General features: G+C 45.0%; 1 protein-coding gene across 2 annotated transcripts in view; it reads right to left on the bottom strand.

Annotated features, from left to right (window-relative positions):
* LOC111151969 (solute carrier family 37 member 3) overlaps positions 1 to 19,931 on the bottom strand; it is a 40,782-nt gene extending 20,851 nt beyond the window's left edge. For both annotated transcript variants that reach the window (XM_022510221.1, XM_022510222.1), the window contains exons 1-5: positions 19,783 to 19,931; positions 18,483 to 18,591; positions 10,225 to 10,317; positions 6,785 to 6,868; positions 3,916 to 4,061 (exon numbers count right to left, since the gene is read on the bottom strand). In XM_022510221.1, coding sequence (XP_022365929.1) covers positions 3,916 to 4,061; positions 6,785 to 6,868; positions 10,225 to 10,317; positions 18,483 to 18,591; positions 19,783 to 19,871 — 521 coding nt within the window. In that variant the 5' untranslated portion in view covers positions 19,872 to 19,931. The remainder of the gene's footprint in view (positions 1 to 3,915; positions 4,062 to 6,784; positions 6,869 to 10,224; positions 10,318 to 18,482; positions 18,592 to 19,782) is intronic.
* Between the last annotated feature and the right edge of the window lie 847 nt (positions 19,932 to 20,778).

The following is a 20,778-nucleotide window of genomic DNA, read 5'->3' as shown; positions in this document are numbered from 1 at the left end:
TAGAGAGAGAGAGATCACAAGTAGGCAGAGAGGCAGGCAGAGAGAGAGGGGGGAAGCAGGCTCCCTGCTGAGCAGAGAGCCCCATGCGGGGCTTGATCCCAGGACCCTGAGATCATTCCCTGAGCCGAAGGCAGAGGCTTAACCCACTGAGCCACCTAGGCGCCCCGTCTATTTGATACACATATTTAAATGTGTTTATTGATTTATAAGGAATTTCTACGCCCCACATGGGGCTCAAACTCACAACACCGAGATCAAGAATGGCTTGCTTTTCTGACGGAGACAGCCAGGCACCCCTCTATTAATAACATACTATGTTATGTCTAGATTTTTTAGCTCCTTAAACATTTTTATAACCTACTGAAACAGAAGGGGTCCCAAAAACAAACAGGAAGACAACACAGCAGAGTGAAAAATTTAGCCTTTGTTCAGAAGTCCTGGCTCTGTGGCTTCCAGCTGCACGATCTCAAGCTTGGTGCTACCCCAAGTGTACATGTTTAGTGTGACCTAGCCCAAATCCACTCAAACACTGTGACGCTGGGGGCGCCTGGCTGACTCGAGTAGCAGAGCATGAACTCTCAGGGGTGTGAGTCTGAGCCCCACAATGGGTGTAGAGATTGTGTATGAATAAAACCTTTTTAAAAAATAAAAACTATGATGGGGTGCCTGGGTGGCTCAGTGGGTTAAAGCCTTTGCCTTCAGCTAATGTCATGGTCTCAGGGTCCTGGGATCTAGTCCCGCATCGGGCTCTCTGCTCAATGGCGAGCCTGCTTCCTCCTCTCTCCCTCTCTGCCTGCCTCTCTGCCCACTTGTGATCTCTGTCTGTCAAATAAATAAATTAAATCTTTATAAATAAATAAATAAAAATAAAAACTATGACCCTGATAAAGGAGCATGATTCATCCAAAGTTAACAGCTTTAATTTAAGGCAATGTCAACAGATCACTTAGATCCCTGGGGCCCCAAATTTTTCTACCTGGAAAACAAATAATTTGAACTAGATAATCTCTATGTTCTCCCCAGTACTCAAACACCCTGCCTGTTCCTCTAAAATATATAAAACCTAGCAAGAGGGTCCTGGAGAAGAGTCAGAGGTCAGACTCTGAATAACACTGGCTGACCAAACATGATTTTAGAAGAAACTAGTTTAGGGGCACCTGGGTGGCTCAGTTGGTTGAGCAGCTGACTCTTGATTTTAGCTCAGGTCGCGATCGTGGGGTCCAGGGATCAACCCCCATGTTGGGCTCCATGCTCAGCAGGTAATCTCCTTCTCTCTCTCCTTTTGCCTCTCCCCTGGCTCATGCTCTCTCTCATATAAATAAAATTAAAAAAAAAAAAAAAGAAAAAAAGTAAGGGGCGCCTGGGTGGCTCAATCAGTTAAGTGTCTGCCTTCGGCTCAGGTCATGATCCCAGGGTTCTGGGTTTGAGCCCTGCTTCAGGCTCCCTGCTCAGTCGATAGCCTGCTTCTCCCTCTCCCTCTGCCTTTGCCCCCTCCCCACCTCATGCCCTCTCTCTCAATCTCAAATAAATAAAATCTGTATTTTTTAAAATAAATAAATAAATTTAAAAATTAAAAATTTAATTTTAATTTGTTTAATAAATAAATATTTATAAATTAAATTATTTTAAATTAAATTTCAAATAAAATTTAAAAATTTAAAATGTTTTAAATAGGGGTGCCTGGGGACGCCTGGGTGGCTCAGTTGGTTAAGCAGCTGCCTTCGGCTCAGGTCATGATCCCAGCGTCCTGGGATCGAGTCCCGCATCGGGCTCCTTGCTTATCAGGGAGCCTGCTTCTTCCTCTGCCTCTGCCTGCCATTCTGTCTTCCTGTGCTTGCTCTCTCTCCCTCTCTCTCTGACAAATAAATAAATAAAATCTTTAAATAAATAAATAAATAAATAAATAAATAAATAAATAGGGGTGCCTGGGTGGCTCAGTGGGTTAAAGCCTCTGCCTTCAGCTCAGGTCATGATCTCAGGGTCCTGGGATTGAGCCCCGCATCGGGCTCTCTGCTCAGCAGGGAGCCTGCTTCTCCCTCTCTCTCTGCCTGCCTCTCTGCTTACTTGTGATCTTTCTCTCTGTCAAATAAATAAATAAAATCTTTAAAAAAAAAATGTTTTAAATAAAACAAAGTATGTGTCCAAGCAATTATCTTTGAGTGACAGGATTTCAAGTGGTTTGACCTTCATTTCTCTTTGTTCATTTATATTATCTGGTTTATCCACAATAAACAAGAAGCCTTTGTCTAATTTTTAAAAAACATGAATGGAAAAAAATTACTTTGAAAATCTTGATAAAAAATAAACAGCACGTGAGCAGATAGCATCACCTACTCCAAAAGAAAACTGAAGTATCACATGGGAACAAGAACCTCTTAAAATTAATTCTGTTAAACCAGTAATGCCAGAGTTAGGATTCAACAGAAATCACAAGCACACTGAAGTAGAGTCAGCATATGCTCATTAAGTGGTTCTAATTCTACCCACAAGACATTTCATAGGCGAACTTTCATGACATTACAGAACATTAGGCAGGCATCCATGACTCCCATCGTGAAACTGGGGAGGCCAGAAACCCGAGGGGAGCCAGGCAGAGCAAGCACCGGTCACTTGGTGAGTGGATAATGTCTGTTGTATACACTGGCCTACGGTAAAAGAGTAAAGGAATAAAACAGATCGAGCCCTAGGTGAAATAAATGTATATCTCACAATATATAAATCTTTATCCAGGAATAATAAAAGAAATCCAAATTAATAATATTCCTAAGATCAGAGTGTCACCAAAAAGGCAAACAGCAAGGCCAAGTCTTTGGGTATCTCAACTTCTTTTCCACCCTATAAATGCCATATGGCTCTTCCTCCTGGTGGCCCGGATACGGTAGCTGAGACCCACCCTCAGGCTGTGGCCTGCATCACACATAAACTCACATACCGTCCGACATCTATTTGAATTTTTAGGGAAAAAATGTCCAATTTGGGCTCTTAAGTCCCAAAGTTTGGCATTCTTCATCCACATCTTTAATCAGAGTCTTTGTTATATGATCTTGGTTAAGTCCTATAGATGATTTTTGGCCTCAGTTTCTTCACCTCTACTGTAAGAAGGTAAAACTAGACCACTGAGTATAAAAAAAGGCAAAGGAAGGCAAAACCCACAGAACACACAGGATGGGATGGCATGTGAGATTTATTTTATCATGTTACATTACTTATGTTCTGTAAAGGGAAGATTTTGATTAAAAATTGAGATATAATGCCTTAGCCACACTCAAAATCTGACCATGGCCAGTGAAGTATTAAGAAGGTGCCTCACTGGGACACCAGGGTGGCTCAGTCAGTTAAGCGGCTGCCTTCCGCTCAGGTCATGATCCCAGGGTCTTGGGATCGAGCCCCACATCGGGCTCCCTGTTTGGAGGGAAGCCTGTTTCTCCCTCTCCCGCTCTCCCTGCTTGTGTTCCTGCTCTTGCTGTCTCTCTACCAAATAAATAAGTAAATAGGGGCGCCTGGGTGGCTCAGTGGGTTAAAGCCTCTGCCTTCAGCTCAGGTCATGGTCTCAGGGTCCTGGGATCGAGCCCTACATCGGGCTCTCTGCCCAGCGGGGAGCCTGCTTCTTCCTCTCTCTCTGCCTGCCTCTCTGCCTACTTGTGATCTCTGTCAAAAAATAAATAAAATCTTTTTAAAAATAAAAAATAAAGAATAAGAAAAAGAATATGCCTCACTGGGCTGGCCATTCCCCAAGCCCACACCATTCCTGTAATACACTCAGACATGAAAGCTTTTCTCCCTCAACTAGTCTAACTTTCTAAAATAGAGAAAAGATGTGGGTAGTGTCAAAAAGATCGATTTGATGACAAGTCTGAGTAATCTGATATTAAAACCACTTAAAAGGAGAAATTAAGCAGGAAGGCAATGGCATACCCAGCTTTCCCAAACCAGTTGCCCATGACGGCCACGACGCAGGGCCAGCCAGTGGACTGCAGCAGGCCATTCACGATCCACAGGCAGCAGTAGAACGCCTTGTTGTAGAAATGCAGCCATTCTGTGACTGTGCCAAAGACGAACACCTGAGAGACGAAGGGAAGAAAAGGGGACATGTGACATCCACACAGACGCTTTCAGGGACACCAAACTGCCTACCACACACATGTTTGTGCATGAAGAGACACATTCCAAGGTCTAGGGCCCAAGAGATCTGGGCTGACTCCTCAGATGCTTCCGCTCAGAGCAGCACCGAGTAGGACACCCACCAAACCACCAGCACCGACCAGCAACATCAAACACAGCTCATTAATGATTACCCCCGCCTGACTCGTATTTTAGCCTCTGAGAAGTTAAGTCCTCATTGTTGGACTTCATGAGACAACTCTCCGTTTTCTCGTCCCCGGGTCCATGTGCAGGGAGGACCACTGCAGGGCCTGACTGAGGTCGTGTTTGTGTGTTCAGGGCAGTGCCACGTACGCCACGGGGACCAGGGCACACCAGCTACGGTCATTATCGCAGCCACTGAGAGAACCATTGTAACCTCTGATCTGCTCAGAATTCAGGAGCATTACGCCAAGTCACTGCTTTTTTTTTTGGCATTTTGCTCAAGTGGATGTTTTATCAGTAGTTGAAGTTTCTTTTGGAATATTATGCTAAAAACTAGTATGTACAATACTGTAGGATTCCATTCTGGAAAAAGCACAACTATAAGGAAAGAAAAATGGTCAGTGGTTGCCAGAGGCTGGGGTCAGGGGGAGGGGAGTGGTGGTGACAGAACTAGACTCATTTGGCAAAACGCAGACCTCTATACCAAGAAGGGCGAGTTTATGCACATACTTCAGTTTTTCAAAAAATACGAAAAAAAAAAAACAAAACAAAAACATACACAGGCTTTAAAACAATATGTATATATGTGGGGGTGAGCAGGCCAGGGACGGTTTAGTGCATCAACCTCTCAAAGAGCAGACACTGGAAAACAATAATAAAATTGGGTCTAACTGAACTCCATGCTTTTATTCAACCAACAAAAATTCTTCACCAGGAGCTAGGAAACAAAAAAAGATGCATCAGATGTGGATCTTGGGCTCTCCCACACCTCACCAGCCCAGTGTTGTCCACATGCCTCGCACATAGAAGCCCATATAAACGTCCCTACCAGCCCCGGTGGGAGGCTTTCAAACAAGGAGGCTGGAGCACACAGCAACCACACCTAGGAAATGGCAGACAAGGGACAGACACCCCAGGAGTCCAGGTCTTGGTAAATCTGTGACCTCAACCACTGTGCCACAGACTCCTATGGAAAGCAAGAGTGACACAGAAATGAGTGGCCTAAGTCATCCACCACCTCAGTGCCTTCAAAGAAATACAGGTGGGGAAGCACAGAAGAGGAACCAATTCCCTTCAAGAATGAGGAGGTCTGGGGCGCCTGGGTGGCTCAGTGGGTTGAAGCCTCTGCCTTTGGCTCAGGTCATGATCCCAGGATCCTGGGATCGAGCCCCGCATTGGGCTGTCTGCTCAGCAGGGAGCCTGCTTCCTCCTCTCTCTCTCTGCCTGCCTCTCTGCCTACTTGTGATCTCTCTCTCTGTCAAATGAATAAATAAAATCTTTAAAAAAAAAAAAAAAAAGAATGAAGGAGGTCAGTAAAGAAGACACCATGAAGGAAGTGCCATTTGACCCATAACTTGCTGGCAACACTGAGTGAGACTATGGAGAGCTGAAAACAGAGCCACTCAAGGCAGGAAGATGGGCAAGAGCAAACACAGCGAGGCGGAAAGGCACAGGATATGGCAGGACCATGGGAAAGAGTCTGGCCACAGCCAGGTGGTGAAGTACAGCGACAGACATGACTGTCAAGGCGGGCCACGACCCTGTTCTCGAGAGCACAGAAGGCTGTGCTCTTTACGCTTGGCTCTTGTGCCCACTTCAGCAGCACATGTATTATTGATGGGTGGCTCTGGTGCTGAGTCACAGAAGGAGCAGGATCCAAAACTCACTTTAAAAAGACTCGCCCAGGGGCACCTGGGTGGCTCAGTGTTAAAGCCTCTGCCTTCGCCTCGGGTCATGATCCCAGAATCCTGGGATCAAGCCCTGTTTCGTGTCGGGCTCTCTGCTCGGCGGGGAGCCTGCTTCCCTTCCTCTCTCTCTGCCTGCCTCTCTGCCTACTTGTGATCTCTGTCAAATGAATAAATAAAATCTTAAAAAAAATTTTTTTTAATTAAAAAATTTCAAAAATAAATAAAAAGATTTGTCCAGGGGCACCTGGGTGGCTCAGTGGGTTAAAGCCTCTGCCTTCAGCTCAGGTCATGATCCCACTAGGATCAAGCCCCACGTCAGGCTCTCTGCACAGCGGGGAGCCTGCTTCCTCCTCTTTCTCCGCCTGTCTCTCTGCCTACTTGTGATCTCTGTCTGTCAAATAAATAAGTAAGAATCTTTAAAAAAAAAAAAAAAAAAAAGACTTGCCCAACTGAAAAGGCACACACAGTATTAAAAAACAGAAGATTAATTTTACTTTTCTTTTTTTTGTTGTTTTTTTCAATGATTTTATTTATTTATTTGAGAAAGAGCATGAGAGGAGAGAGGTCAGTGGGAGAAGCAGATTCCGGAGCAGGGAGCCCAATGTGGGACTTGATCCCAGGACTCCAGGATCATGACCTGAGCTGAAGGCAGTCGCTTAACCAACTGAGCCACCCAGGCGCCCCTAATTTTACTTTTCTATTCTACATACAGCAATGGGGATCAGTGCTTGGATTCTAAAACACCCAACCAAGACGATGATATTGATGATGAGAATACCTTTTCAACTTACCACTAGCGCAGAAGAGCACATGCCAAAAGATAGAACCCATCGTAAATTAAGCCGATCTCCAACAATTCCACTGATGAAAAGGCCCTAAAAATAAAGCATTTTGTTTTACGGCTCTGAATAACACAGCCTGAAAAAAGGAATATGGGTTGCAAAGCAAGAGGGAATTAAAACACCAACACGATGCAAAACTACACTTCATTCTTATGTCAGACTAGCTGTCTCCATCAGTTTCACACGGTTCATGAAATGACAGCGCGCTTCTGTACGCTATACTGTAAACAAACTCACGCTATACCGTAAACAAACTCATGCACAGAATTCTGTAATCCAGTGTAAACATGGATTCTACCAAAAGTAGATTCCCTTCACTGCCTAAGAGGAGACTGGAAAAACAAAAATAAAAACAAAATGAGAAAAAAAAAAAAACAGGGGTGCTTGGCTGGCTCAGTGAGTTAAAGCCTCTGCCTTCGGCTCAGGTCATGATCCCAGGGTCCTGGGATGGAGCCCCGCGTCGGGCTTTCTGCTCAGCAGAGAGCCTGCTTCCTCCTCTCTCTCTCTGCCTGCCTCTGCCTACTTATGATCTCTTCTGTCAAATAAATAAATAAAATCTTTAAAAACAAACAAACAAAAACAAACAAAAAAAACCAGGCATACTAATAAAACAAGCACACAAATATATTTCATTTTCTAGAACAGATCCACAGATCAGTTATCTGCATTCCCAGAGGGGTTGCTCTTAGCCATCTGCATCCTGAATCAAGATGTATTACAACGTGTCCTGCACGAAAGAAGCTTCTGGGGCACGGGCACTGCCTGCTTAATCTGACCCCTGGGTTTCATGACTTCACAAGGCAGGGAGTAGGGACGCAAAGACAGTCATCAGTTGAAGGTAAGTACAAATGTTCTGCCTTCTGCTCTCCTCCCACTGAGTGGCAGGAAATGAAAACCTGGGTCACGGGAGCAAGGCAGACTAAAGAGCCCAGGGCAATACACTAGGTTTCCTCCATAAATATATAAAATGAATAAACACCCTGACTGAAAACCTAAATCCTGATACAAGTGTTTCTGATCAACTGACATCTGCATTAGAGAAAATTTAGATGATGTGTCTCGCTATGGTGAACCTGTCACTACCTCAAATGAGGCACCTGTAAGCTCTGGATGGTGTCTTCCACAGCTGCCACTCCCACGCCCTGTGCTATATATAGCAAAGGGGGTGAAGAAACTCTCGCAGTGTTTCAGATTAGGCAATCAATCCATTCCGTGTTGCTCCAAACGCCGGCATGACGCCTGGAAGCTACAGAAGGCCATGCGGCTCAATATAAAGAAGCAGTACGATCACTGACGTTTCATGGAGCCTTTTATCTCCTAAACCTATTTAATCCCAGGGACAGGCATTATCACAACTCTACAGAAGAGGAAACTAAAGAACAAAAAAAGGTCAAATTCCATTTCAAAGCCAAGTTTCACACAGCTAGTTGATGGTGGTAGGGCTGGTCTTTGCACTAGACTACCCCGCTTCTTAAAATACTCCATAAAAGACTCAAAGAGAAGCACCCCCAGGAGTGCTCCAGCCAAAGCCGGATGACCGTACACGGGCATTTCGTACAGAAAACGCCCAGGGTGAAGAGCATGGCTACAGGAGCCAGTGTCTGCTCTAATTGTTTCTACAAGTTTCCTCTTTGAAGAAGATAATCCAATAACTGCCCAAACAAACATGCAGAGAGTACTCTGGAACTTTCTCTGGGTATTTCACATCATCTGGACATTCGTAATCAAAAGGCTTTTTTACGGGGCGCCTAGGTGGCTCAGTCCGTTAAGTGTCTGACTTTTGATTTTGGCTCAGATCGTGGTTTCGGGGTTGTGGGACTGAGCCCGTGTAGCTAGGCAGGGAGTCTGCCTGCCAGTCTCTCTCCCCCTCTGCCCCTCCCCCTGTTTGTGTGTGCACATGCGCACTCTCACTCTCTCAGAGAAATGAACCTGTAAAAGACAAAGGCATCTATATAACTGTACACATTTTCAAGAGAAGCAGTCAGACACTGGAGACACTGGGAGGAAAGGGAGGCCCACTGACGGTGCGTGTGTCCAGTGGCTACCACCACTTCCCATGGCCTCAATCCAGCAGCCACACTTGCTCCCTACAACCTCAAGGAGATCCTGGCTGTCCCTCCAAGACTACCTCAGACAGAGAACTAGCCCCTGCCCTGCTGGTATGGCTCTTCGGCACCACCATCCCACAGTTCTCCTCCTTTACTGTTCTACCTCGGCCTTGCTCGCCCATTCCTCACAGCTCCTGCCTCTAAGGGAAGCCCTATGGCTCAGTTGTCACTCCTCTTCTCTATCCTCACCCAGTCCCTCGATGATTTCATCCAGTCTTATAACTCTGAAAATTATCTATATGCCAAGGATTCTAGAATTCGTACCACCAGCCTGAACCTCTACTTAAACTCCAGACTCCCCTAACTAAGGGTCTACTCTTCATCCTTTGGACAATAATAGGTAACTCACAGGTAACATGTCCAAAAGACACTTCTCCCACAGCCTCCACTCCCCGTCATCTTCCACTCTGTTGTGACACTTCCTCCCTAAAGTTGTTCTCAACACCTCTTTCTCTTATGTTCCACATTCAACAGGAAAAAGAATTATTGGTTCTACCTTCAAAACACAGTTAAACCCTCCTCTTCCCACCTCTGTTACTCCCACCTTGGATGGAAACCACCATCATCCTTCGCCTCAAAACTGGAAAAGACTAACCTGCCTCCCTGTGTCTGTCTCTGCCCTTCAGTCTGCTCTCCTGGGGCAGCAAGTGCGCCTGTCCAAACACAGGGCAGATCTTGGTACTCCCTGTGCAAAACCTTCCAGGGCTCCCATACTCAGTTTAAAGCCAAAGCCCCAAACAAAGGGACCAAATTCTTAAAGGTCTGAGCCCCATACCTTCTCTGGCCTCACTTCCTGTCACTCTGTTCTAGTCACCCTGACCTCACTTACCCACTTCAGGTCTTTGCTCAAATAGCCCCTCCTACCTGAGGTCTTCCCCAGCCATCCTACTTAAATTACAACTCCCACCCAGGGCTATTTATTCTCCTTTTCCTGCTTTTTTCTCCACAGCATCTACCCCTTCAACCATACTCTCTATTTGCTTATGTGCAGCACTCTATTACTGTTTGTCTTCCTTAGATCCCATTTCAAGAACGTAAGTTTTATAAACTAGGGATTTTTCCTGTGTTGCTCATTGATGAACTCCCACAGATCTGGCATGTGCGAAGTGCTCAGTAAGTATCTGTCAAACGGATGGCTGGATGAATAAATGGATAGATGGATGGGAGGGACTCAGAACATAAACTTCGGCAAATTCTAGAATCCCTTACAAACTTCATAAGGTTGGAGTCATTTCCATTTACATCTTTCCTCCACCTAAAACCCCCAAATTCGAAACTTACCACAGCATAAGAGAAGAGGAAAATAGTGTCCAGGGTCCCGAGGAAAAGAGTGGCTTCCTCTGCACTGGGAAACAAATGGTTGCAGCTCCAGATCTACAGCAACACAACAAGAACCCCGTCAGGCCCCGCTGGTACCAAGCCATCCTTCATCCTCCTCAGAGCGCCCGCATCTACAGCCTTCGCCCACCCTCAGAGAATCCTGCAGAGGCTGAAGAGAGGAAACCGGCACTCCGCAGATAAGGAAACACACATGCTAAAAGGTCTGCAAGGTCAAAGCTATTTGCACAATACTAAAATGTTATCTGCTTTTGCCCTTTAACTTCTCCATTGATGGTGCAAATGCAGGGGAGGAGGGGTAAAACTCCTGTGGCTCAGCAGGAGTCAAGGCAGTTACACTCCATCGTACCATTCACTACTATAAAAATAATAATAGTAATCGCTATATTTATTGCCATGGTCACAGTTTATTTTTTGTTTTAAAGATTTTATTTATTTATTTGACAGAGAGAGATCACAACTAGGCAGAGAGGCAAGCAGAGAGAGAGAGAGGAGGAAGCAGGCTCCCTGCCGAGCAGAGAGCCTGATGCAGGACTTGATCCCAGGGCCCTGAGATCATGACCTGAGCCAAAGGCAGAGGTTTAACCCACCAAGCCACCCAGGCGCCCCGCCACGGTCACAATCTAAAAAAAAAAAAAAACCAGGGACGCCTGGGTGGCTCAGTGGTTAGGCGTTTGCCTTCAGCCATGCAACAGAGTCCCCCTACGGGTTTCCTGCTCAGTGGGAAGCCTTCTCCCTCTCCCTCTTACCCTGCTTGTGTTCCCTCTCTCACTCAGCCTCTGTCCATCAAATAAATAAATAAAATCTTTAAAAAAAAAAAAAAGCCAATTTCACTTGAGAACATCCTTGCTACATGCTAGATGCTCAATAAATATTTGTTGAGTAGGGGGGCGCCTGGGTGGCTGGACCCGTTGAGCATTGGACTCTTGATGTCAGCTCAGGTCATGATCTTAGGGTCATGAGATTGAGCCCGGTGGGCTCCACGCTCAGCACAGACTCTGCTTGTCCCTCTCCCTCTAGTCCACCCTGCCTCACACACACGCTAAAATATAGAAATCTTTTAAAAAAATTTCTTGAGCAGTGAGAAGTATTAATTTTATTAAATGTGGCCCCTGAGTGTACTTCTTTTTAATAATGAACTCTGTGCGCTGGAGTGGAGAGTGGGCCCCAGCACTCAGCACACCGAACTCCCAGGCCAGCCAGTCCTGAGGGAAAGCACCTGGGCAGCTGTGCAGGAGCGAGCAAGGAGGCTGTTTCCTACTTGAAAGAAGGACTGACAGACAAGCTCTAGTTATTCAGATTTGGGTATCTGGCAGATACTTCCTCAGAAAAGAACGAAATAAGCTTATCACTTCAGAATCCAATGGAAGTAAAGACAGACAAATGGATCTTAATGTAAGGGTATAAAAAGTTAATTGATACAATTTCAGATTCCACGTGACAACTAACCTTTAAGAAATTGCCACTTGTCAAATTCTGGTGTACTATCAAAGATGAATGCCCACAATTAACTGAAAAAGCTATTAAAATACTTCTCCCCTTCCCACTATGTTATCTGTTAAAGGCCAAATTCTCTTCCTATAGTTCAAAGGATCATGTTGCAAGACACGGAATTCAGAGGCAGACATGAAAATCTACCTTCTATTAAGCCAGACATGAGATCTGCAAAAATGTAAATCAATGTCACTCTCCTCACGAAGTGCTTTTGTTTCAAAAAATCATTTTTCATAAAATGTTATTGATGTTAACACATTATGGGTTTATTTCACTCACTTATAAATAACTAAAAAACCAAGGTATTTTTTAAGATTTTATTTTAGAGGTGGGGGAGAGGTAGAGGAAGATGGAGAGAATCTCAAGCAGATTCTGTGCTGAGTGTGGAACCCGATGCAGGGTTCAACCCCAAGCCCCTGAGGTCATGACCTGAGCTTAAATCAAGAGGTGAAGGCTTCAAAAGAGCCACCCAGGCATCCCTCCCCTTTTTATTGTAGAAAACTGATGTATTTTTTTTTTAATTTCTCAGTTTTAATTTCTAAAACAGTAAGTATCTAAAAATATGAACCCACATAACCGACAGCTCTTTGGGATCTTCACAGCAAAAATTCAGAGAACTACTGGAACAAATGATTTCTGAGATAGGTTGTTACAGAAAGGAAATTCTGACTTTAGAGTATTAAGAAGAAAAATCACAATCAGCAATAAGAAAAAATCTTTAAAAGAAAGTAAAATGATAAAAGAATATATAAAGTGTGATTCTAAAGGACTGGGACTCATTTCTGTGTGGCTTATGGCACCGGTCTCGCTCCTTTAACACCACCTCACATACTGCTGTCGTCATGAAGAAGAGCCTACAAAGCTAAGATCCATCAGTATTTCAGTGCACTAAGTAGGGCCCTAAAGTTCTCCAATTAGAGTTATTCTGCCACATTTTCCCTCAGATACAATCTTTGACCCTGATACTCATCAGGACCCAGGGCCAAGCCCTGTTGGGCACACACCAGTGTGAGCTAGAGACAGCAGACTCAAGCAGCTGCTCAAAGTTTCTGGAGTTTTCTTTATTCTCTCAAGATGTCACCAAAACTCCCTGCACATGTGGCTTTCACAAGAACTCACAGATTTTAGGGACGCCTGGGTGGCTCAGTTGGTTAAGCAGCTGCCTTCGGCTCAGGTCATGATCCCAGTGTCCTGGGCTTGAGTCCCACATCGGGCTCCTTGCTCGGCGGGGAGCCTGCTTCTCCATCTGCCTCTGCCTGCCATTCTGTCTGCCTGTGCTCGCTCTCTCTCCCTCTCTCTCTCTGACAAATAAATAAATAAAATTAAAAAAAAAAAAAAAAGAACTCACAGATTTTAAACAGCTTTCTTCTGCTTCACTGACAAAATTCAGCTGAAATATACTTTTGATGGCTTACTTAACAAGTAGAAAACAAAAACCAGGGGTGCCTGGGTGGCTGAGTCAGTTAAGTGTCTGCCTTTGGCTCTGGTCATGATCCCGGGGTCCTGGGATCAAGCCCCGCATCTGGCTCCCTGCTCATCGAGGAGTCTGCGTCCCCCTCTCCCTCTGCCCCCAGCCCCAGCTTGTGTGAGCATGCTCTCTGTCAAATGAATAAACAAAATCTTTAAAAAACAAAACAAAACCAAAAACTAAAAAAAACAACCTAGGAATAACACAAAGATACGGAAAATAGGATAATAGAAAAATCTAGAAAAGAAAATTTACCTCAATCATAGAAGTCAGATCAAGATGAGTATACTAAGTGAGAAACGGTCCATGTAAACACAGTGAACCATCCAATGTTTCGTGAAAGTCACTGACAAAATGACTTTACCGTGCTGAAACCCCACACACTTCAGTGGTTTAAGCTGGCTTGCATGTATGTACAATTATTTGAACCCACCGGCCTGTATAAATGTGGGGTTTTCCTGTGTCTGGCGGGGAGGGTTTGCACGAACCTACGAGAACAGCTGTGTGCTAAGGCACTTCCTGGAAACACGAAATTGCCTGCTTATACCAACAGTGACAGTGTGGGTTTCCTAAGCGAGAAGGTTCGTCACCGAGTGAGGGCGAGGCATGAGGTGGGGACGTAGAGGTTCCAGCAGTGGTGAGCAGAGGATGAGCTAAGGCTGACCTGCGTTCAGGGGTCTGTCCTCTGCCTACCCCGAGTGGTATCAGTTGACAAGAGGTTCTTCAGGGGAAGAGGGGCTGTGGACGAGCTTGAGACAGAAAGCTGAGGACACCCTGAATTCTGCTTCCCTCTCCTGGACAGTGGAGGTCCCCACACTACTCTCATGGAAGGACTGTACTGTCTGGAGAGGCGAGGCTTTTTGATTTAGTGAACAAAATTCTGTTCACAATTTTCAGTCAAGCTGTCCGACTTGTCAAATTTAACCATTACCTCCTTATTATCTTTAAACATAGATTTTATGTTGTGTTCACTGGCTGTTTGCAATGTTTGTCTGAATCAGCAGGATCCATTATAAATTCTCAAGGTAAAGAGACTATAGGTGCTCAATTCTTTTTGTAAAGCATCTAAGACAGCTATGCATAAAAATGAAGGTTATCATGAGTAATTTCTGACAGTGCTGTTCAGGACACTTAAATATTTTTCAGAATAGGGGCGCCTGGGCGGCTCAGCGGGTTAAGCCTCTGCCTTTGGCTCGGGTCATGGTCCCAGGGTCCTGGGATCGAGCTCCGCATCGGGCTCTCTGCTCAGCGGGGAGCCTGCTTCCTCCTCTCTCTCTCTGCCTGCCTCTCTGCCTGCTTGTGATCTCTGTCAAATAAATAAATAAAAATCTTTAAAAAAATATATATATTTTTTTCAGGTTCTAAGAATGCTTCCCACTTTGATCAAGAAAGAAAAGTTTCAAAGTGAGGCCAAGGTTGGCAGTTACAGACCCAGAAGCGCGGGAGGAATGAAAGGCACAGACAGCAGCCCACGCCCAGCAGGGGGCTTCAGGAAGGAAAAACCCAGACCTTAAGGTCTAAAGGAAAGGAAGGTTGGCACTGCTGTCCATGATGGCAGAGATGGAAGTACAAAGATCTCCAGGATCAGTCTGAACTTGACTTCTATATAACCAATCCATCCAAACTACTTAATTCATAGTTCTGAATAAACCAGAATGGTGAAACCTGTTTTAGCAGCAATGAGAGTAACAAGCAAACATCGAAGCAGAAACGTTAATTCGAGTCTCGTTAAGAGCGAATAATGTGACATAGGTTATTGGCAGGAAAGAGTTAACACAGCAGGCCCAAGACTGCTCTCCTCCAAAGGGCCTACTTGTGAGGCGAGGCCCTGGCTGGCATCTGGGAACTGGGACTTTGGGAGGGTTCCCATCTTTTCCTGCTAAGAGTGGTTCACTGCACCTAAACTATTTTTACAAACAATGTGGTTTATGTCGAACCTGCTTTCCTTCTGAGAGCCTGCAATTTTGTATGTGCCGGGCACAAGGTGCCTACACGACCAGTCCCAATAAAAACCCTCGGCACCGAGTCTCTAATAACCTTCCCTGGCAGACAAGATTCCACCGATGTTGTCACAACGTGTTGCTGGAAGAATTAAACCCATCCTGTGTGACTCCACCAGAAAGCACTCTTGGAAACTTGCACTTGACTTCCTCCAGACTTCAGTCCATGCACTCTTTTTCCCCTTTGTGGACTCTGCTCTCTATCCTTTTACTGGAATAAACTGTAGCTATGAGTGGGACTGTAAGCTGAGTCCCATGAGTCCTCTTAGTGAATCAAACCTGGGGGTGGTCCTGGGAACCCCCAACTCAGTTACCTAAAAAACAAACACAGCCTCGGGCAGCATAACCAGAAACCCAGTGCCTGAACCAAATCCAGTCATTCTTTATACGAGTCAGACTATCTCTCCTCTGGCCTCAACGAGAGAAACCTAGGGAGACAGGTTTTCTTTGAATACTCAGCAGGCCATCATGCAGAGGAATCGACTACTATGCCCAGCTCAGAAAACCAAAGATCGAAATTAAACAGCAGAATAGTTTTCCCTCCATTTAAGAACTTCCTTGAAGTATTAAAGCAGAAGGCCAGTGACCATCTTTCAATAATGACAAAGAAGGGTTCCATCGTGGCTGAAAGGTTAGAGCACACGACCCCTTTAAGGCCACTCCATCTTAAAGGTTTCTTAACAAGTCACTTGATTATTTCGACACACGCACTGTGCACACAGCACTAGTCAACAGTCAGTGTGAAATCTAACCCTCTATTCCTAACATCCTTCTTTTTATTTTTTTTAAGATTTTTATTTATTTATTTGACAGAGAGAGAGATCACAAGTAGGCAGAGAGGCAGGCAGAGAGAGAGGGAAGCAGGCTCCCCGCAGAGCAGAGAGCCCAATGCCGGGCTCGATCCCAGGACCCCGAGATCATGACCTGAGCCGAAGGCAGCGGCTTAACCCACTGAGCCACCCAGGCGCCCCTCCTAACATTTTTCTTTTTAAAAGTTCCAGATAACTTAAATTCGAGAAAAATCATTTAAGAGGGCTGCCTGGCTGGCTCAGTCAGAAAAGCATGCAACTCTCAATGTCGGGGTTGTAAGTTCAAGCCCCACGTTGGGTGTAGAGATTACGAAAAAAAAAAAAATTTGTTTTTTTAAGATTACTTTACTTTTTTTGCAAGGGAGAGAGAGAGAGCATACAAGAGACAGCATGAGCAGGGGGAGGGGCAGAGGGAGAAGCAGACTCCCCAGTGAGCAGAGAGCCCACTGCAGGGCTCAATCCCAGTACCCCAGGATCATCACCCGGGCCGAGGGCAGCCACTTAACCCACTGAGCCACCCAGGTGCCCAAAAACAAACTTTAAATAAAGGGGGGGGGGGGAGAAAAACTGTACAAGAGCCATCTTCAACACATGAGCTCTGTGAGGACAGGCTCTTTTTTTTTTCTTTTAATTCTCTCCCTAGGCTTTTTTTGCTCACTGCCTAGAACAATGTTTATGCAAGACAGACCTTCAAGAAGCAACTGACTGAGTAATCTAATCACATTTTGAGGGGACAGTCCTATAACATTCAGATATCCATCAACTTTTAATTGATCTAAATAGGGGGAAATATTCTAAGAAATAAGACATGTTGTGGCAACTGGGTGGCTCGGTTGGTTAGGTGACTGCCTTTGGCTCTGGCTCTGGCCAGGGTCCTAGGATCGAGCCATGCCTCAGGCTCCCTGCTTGGTGGGGGTCTGCTTCTCCCTCTCTCTCTGCCATTCCCACTGCTTATACTCTCCTGCTCTCTCTCCGTCAAATAAATAAATTAAATCTTTAAAAACAAAAAAAAAGAAAAGAAATAAGACATGTTGGGGCACCTGGGTGGCTCAGTCGGTTAAGCATCCGACTTTGTCTCAGGTCATGATCTCAGGGGTCCTGGGATCCAGCCCCATGTTGGGCTCCCCACCTCCCTCTGCCCCATCCCACCCCCAGCTTATCCTCTCTCTCTCTCTCAAACGAATAAATAAAATCTTAAAAAAAAAAAAAATGCCAAGAATATTAATATATATGTATAATCCCACATAAGCAGAACTCAAGCAATGTGGTAAAGAATGAGTGGAGTGGACTTCTGTATTGACTAAAGATATAAACAACAGCATCTCCATTCCAAACTGTCATGGAAGGATTCACCTCATCCATAATGAATTCAAGAAAGTGGATACATATTCCCTGACTTCTAGACTCTTACACAAGATACAAACGAAACAATTAAAAAGTATGTAAATACTGAAACATTAAACTATGTAACACATGGTGTACACCTTTCAGAAGGGGAAAAAAATCAGTTGAAGGTGGGAAAAAACTTGATAGGAAAAGTAACATTTTAGGGACACCCTGGCTGGCTCAGTCAGTAGAGCATGCGCCTCTTGGTCTCAGGATTGTGAGTTCAAGCCCCACACTGGCTGTAGGGATTACTTTAAAAAAAAAGGGGAGGGGGTACCTGGGTGGCTCAGTGGGTTAAGCCTCTGCCTTCAGCTCAGGTCATGATCTCAGGGTCCTGGGATCAAGTCCCACATTGGGCTCTCTGATCAGCAGGGAGCCTGCTTCCCCTCACCCCCTCTGCCTGCCTCTCTGCCAACTTGTAATCTCCCTCTCTCAAAAAAAAAAAAAAAAAAAAAAAAAGTGGGAGCACCTGGGTGGCTCAGCCATTAAGCATCTGCCTTTAGCTCGGGTCATGATCCCAGGGTCCTGGGATCGAGCCCCGCACCGGGCTCCCTGTTCTGCGGGAAGCCTGCTTCTTCCTCTCCCACTCCCCCTGCTTGTGTTCCCTCTCTCGCTGTGTCTCTCTCTGTCAAACAAATAAATAAAATCTTAAAAAAAAATTTTAAGAAGTGGCATTTCATCTTGCCACAAAGGGAAAAGCAAGACTTAAATGGGTGGGAAGAAAGTGCAAGAGCATACAAAAGAACATAAGCAAATTCTCAGAGGCAGAAGTGATTACAGGTACTTGTGAAACTCGATTTAAAAAACCACCTGACTAGAAATCTATCACTTCAAAACAGTGAGAGGAAAACTGCACAGAAGGGGAGAACAGGCCTGAATCACAGCAAGCTAAGAAACTGGGCAGAACAGTTTGGGTTTTATGCCATAGGAAACATTCATTTCAGAGTCCTAAGCAGATGAATGAAACAAAGTAGAACTTGAGAAGAACTTAGGAGGTGAGCACAGCTCCCTTCCTGAATCCACCCCTGCATTTGCTCTGCTTACCTCTACAGGCAGTCTAACTGACTTATTAAAAGCAGTTGGGGTCCACTGCTTAGAGATACTGACTTTGACGTTGCTAAAAGTTTTTCTTGATGCGTGGAGCAACGAATAACTGCAAAAGAGAAAAGACACGCAGCTGAACGAATAGCAAAGAAAACGGCATTCAATAAAATCCTGGATATAATCCCATTTGTTTTATTCAATTTTAGAATTCTTCTCTTAAAAAAAAAAAGTAGAAGTACTGCTTTATGGGAACTATCAACTGAACAGTCTCTCCCAAGCAAAAGAAAAAATTAACTAGTCGTCTTTCATATGAACCCGTGCTCACTCCTAACTTATCCCTCCACCTAGAAGACAGATGCGTGACTGACCCCAAACCACTCTAAATCATGGCGGCAGTTCTCTAAAGAATTTTAAGTCTTTAACAACTGCTGGCCCCTTGATGCATTAGCCAGTAAGTAGCCTTCTCCTGAGTCCCGTCTTTTCCTCCTACTGATGCCCCCTCTCTCACCCCTCACAAATGGCTATCCCTCAAGCAAGCATCCAAGATTACCTATCAGCTCTTACACAGAGAACCATCTCTTAGTTTCTGCCTTAAAACAAGTAAATCACATCATTTGTGGTGACTTCAGTAAAGATTAATAATAAAATCGACCCAGAAGAAATCATCAAAATAACTGAGTCACAGGGTTATAAGTAACACGGCTCCTAAAACCACACAACCTGGTTTGTGGCGTCTATGAACCACTAAAGAGAGCCACTGAGGGCCACAGAATCATAAACACAGATGATCCTTTAGTCGTGCTAACGCTCGGAAACTCACAGGAGTTCCTAGAGCTCCTCCCAATTGTCTTGGTCCATGTTTACTGCTCAAAGACGCACAGGGCACTCCCTGAATACGTGCACCCTTTGTTCTGAAGCTCCTGGTTTCAACAAATAAAAAACTGTATATTAAAACAGGGATTCTCAACCATGGCACTGGTGATATTTTGGGCCCCCCAAATTCTTTATCGTGCAAAGATAGCCTGTGCACTGCAGGACCTACAGCAGCATCCCTGGTCTCTGCCCACTGCAAGTGGCACCCCTGCCCCCAGGGTGACAACCAAAAATGCCTCCAGACATGGAGGAAACATGGGCAAAATGGTCCTTGGAAACTACTTAGAGGTACCAGAAAGCACAACAGGAGGAATAACTAGGCTATTTCATGAACCCATACCAATCACTGCACTTGCCATGCCAACAACTAGCTCCCTCAAACAAATAAGCCCAAAAAACACGAGTGCACAGTGAGCAATGAACCTACCTGAAGAAGGTGAGCAGGAACACAACAACATGATGATGGCTGAACCGGGAGAACGCAGTCCCTCTTCGAAAAATATTCGGCCAGGCCATAGTCTTCCTAACCTTCCTTCCCACCTCTGACCTTGAAGTTCGGATAGTGAATTATCTACATCATTTCTTCTTTCTGAAAAGACAAAATGCATTTCATCATTACTTAAAATAGGCAGTCTCTCCAAAAACTGAATTATTTAGACTTATAGCCAGCCAGTCAGTATATTATCAGGCCTTGAAAAAAATCACCTGGGCTAGCTGACTCCAGAAAACTAGATTGATAATTATGTTTATAACAAGCCCTTGAAAAGAAAAATCCTTGACAAAAGATTAGATCCTAATGAAAGAACGCTCATACAAACTGGTAAGAAAGTCACTAATTCAGGGGCACCTGGCTGGCTCAGTCAGAAGAACATATGACTCTTGATCTTGGGGTTGTGAGCTCAAGCCCCAAACTGGGTGTAAAGACTACTTAAAAATAAAATCTTTCAGGGTGCCTGGGTGGCTCAGTCGTTAAGCATCTGCCTTCGGCTCAGGTCATGATCTCAGGGTCCTAGGATTGAGCCCTGCATTGGGCTCTCTGCTCAGCAGAAAGTCTGCTTCTCCCTGTCCCACTCAACCTACTTGTGTTCCCTCTCTCACTGTTAAATAAATATTTTTTTAAGATTTTATTTACTTATCTGAAGTAGCAGTAGCAAGAAAGAGAGCATGAGCGGGGTGGGGGACAGAGAGAGAAAGATAAGCAGATTCCCCCCTGGGCAGGGAGACCAACACAGAGCTTGACCCCAGGACCCTGGGATCACAACCTGAGCTGAAGGCAGACACTTAACCAAGTGAGCCACCCAGGTGCACCATAAAAATAAAATCTTAGGGGCACCTGGGTAGCTCAGTGGGTTAAAGCCTCTGCCTTCGGCTCAGGTCCTGATCCCAGGGTCCTGGGATTGAGCCGCGCATCGGGCTCTCTGCT

Source organism: Enhydra lutris, unplaced genomic scaffold (assembly GCF_002288905.1).
Source record: "Enhydra lutris kenyoni isolate GAN:26980312 unplaced genomic scaffold, ASM228890v2 scaffoldscaffold27, whole genome shotgun sequence".
Lineage (NCBI taxonomy): Eukaryota > Metazoa > Chordata > Mammalia > Carnivora > Mustelidae > Enhydra > Enhydra lutris.
Note: the sequence above shows the minus strand (reverse complement) of the source record. Positions and strands in the feature narration are given on the sequence as shown.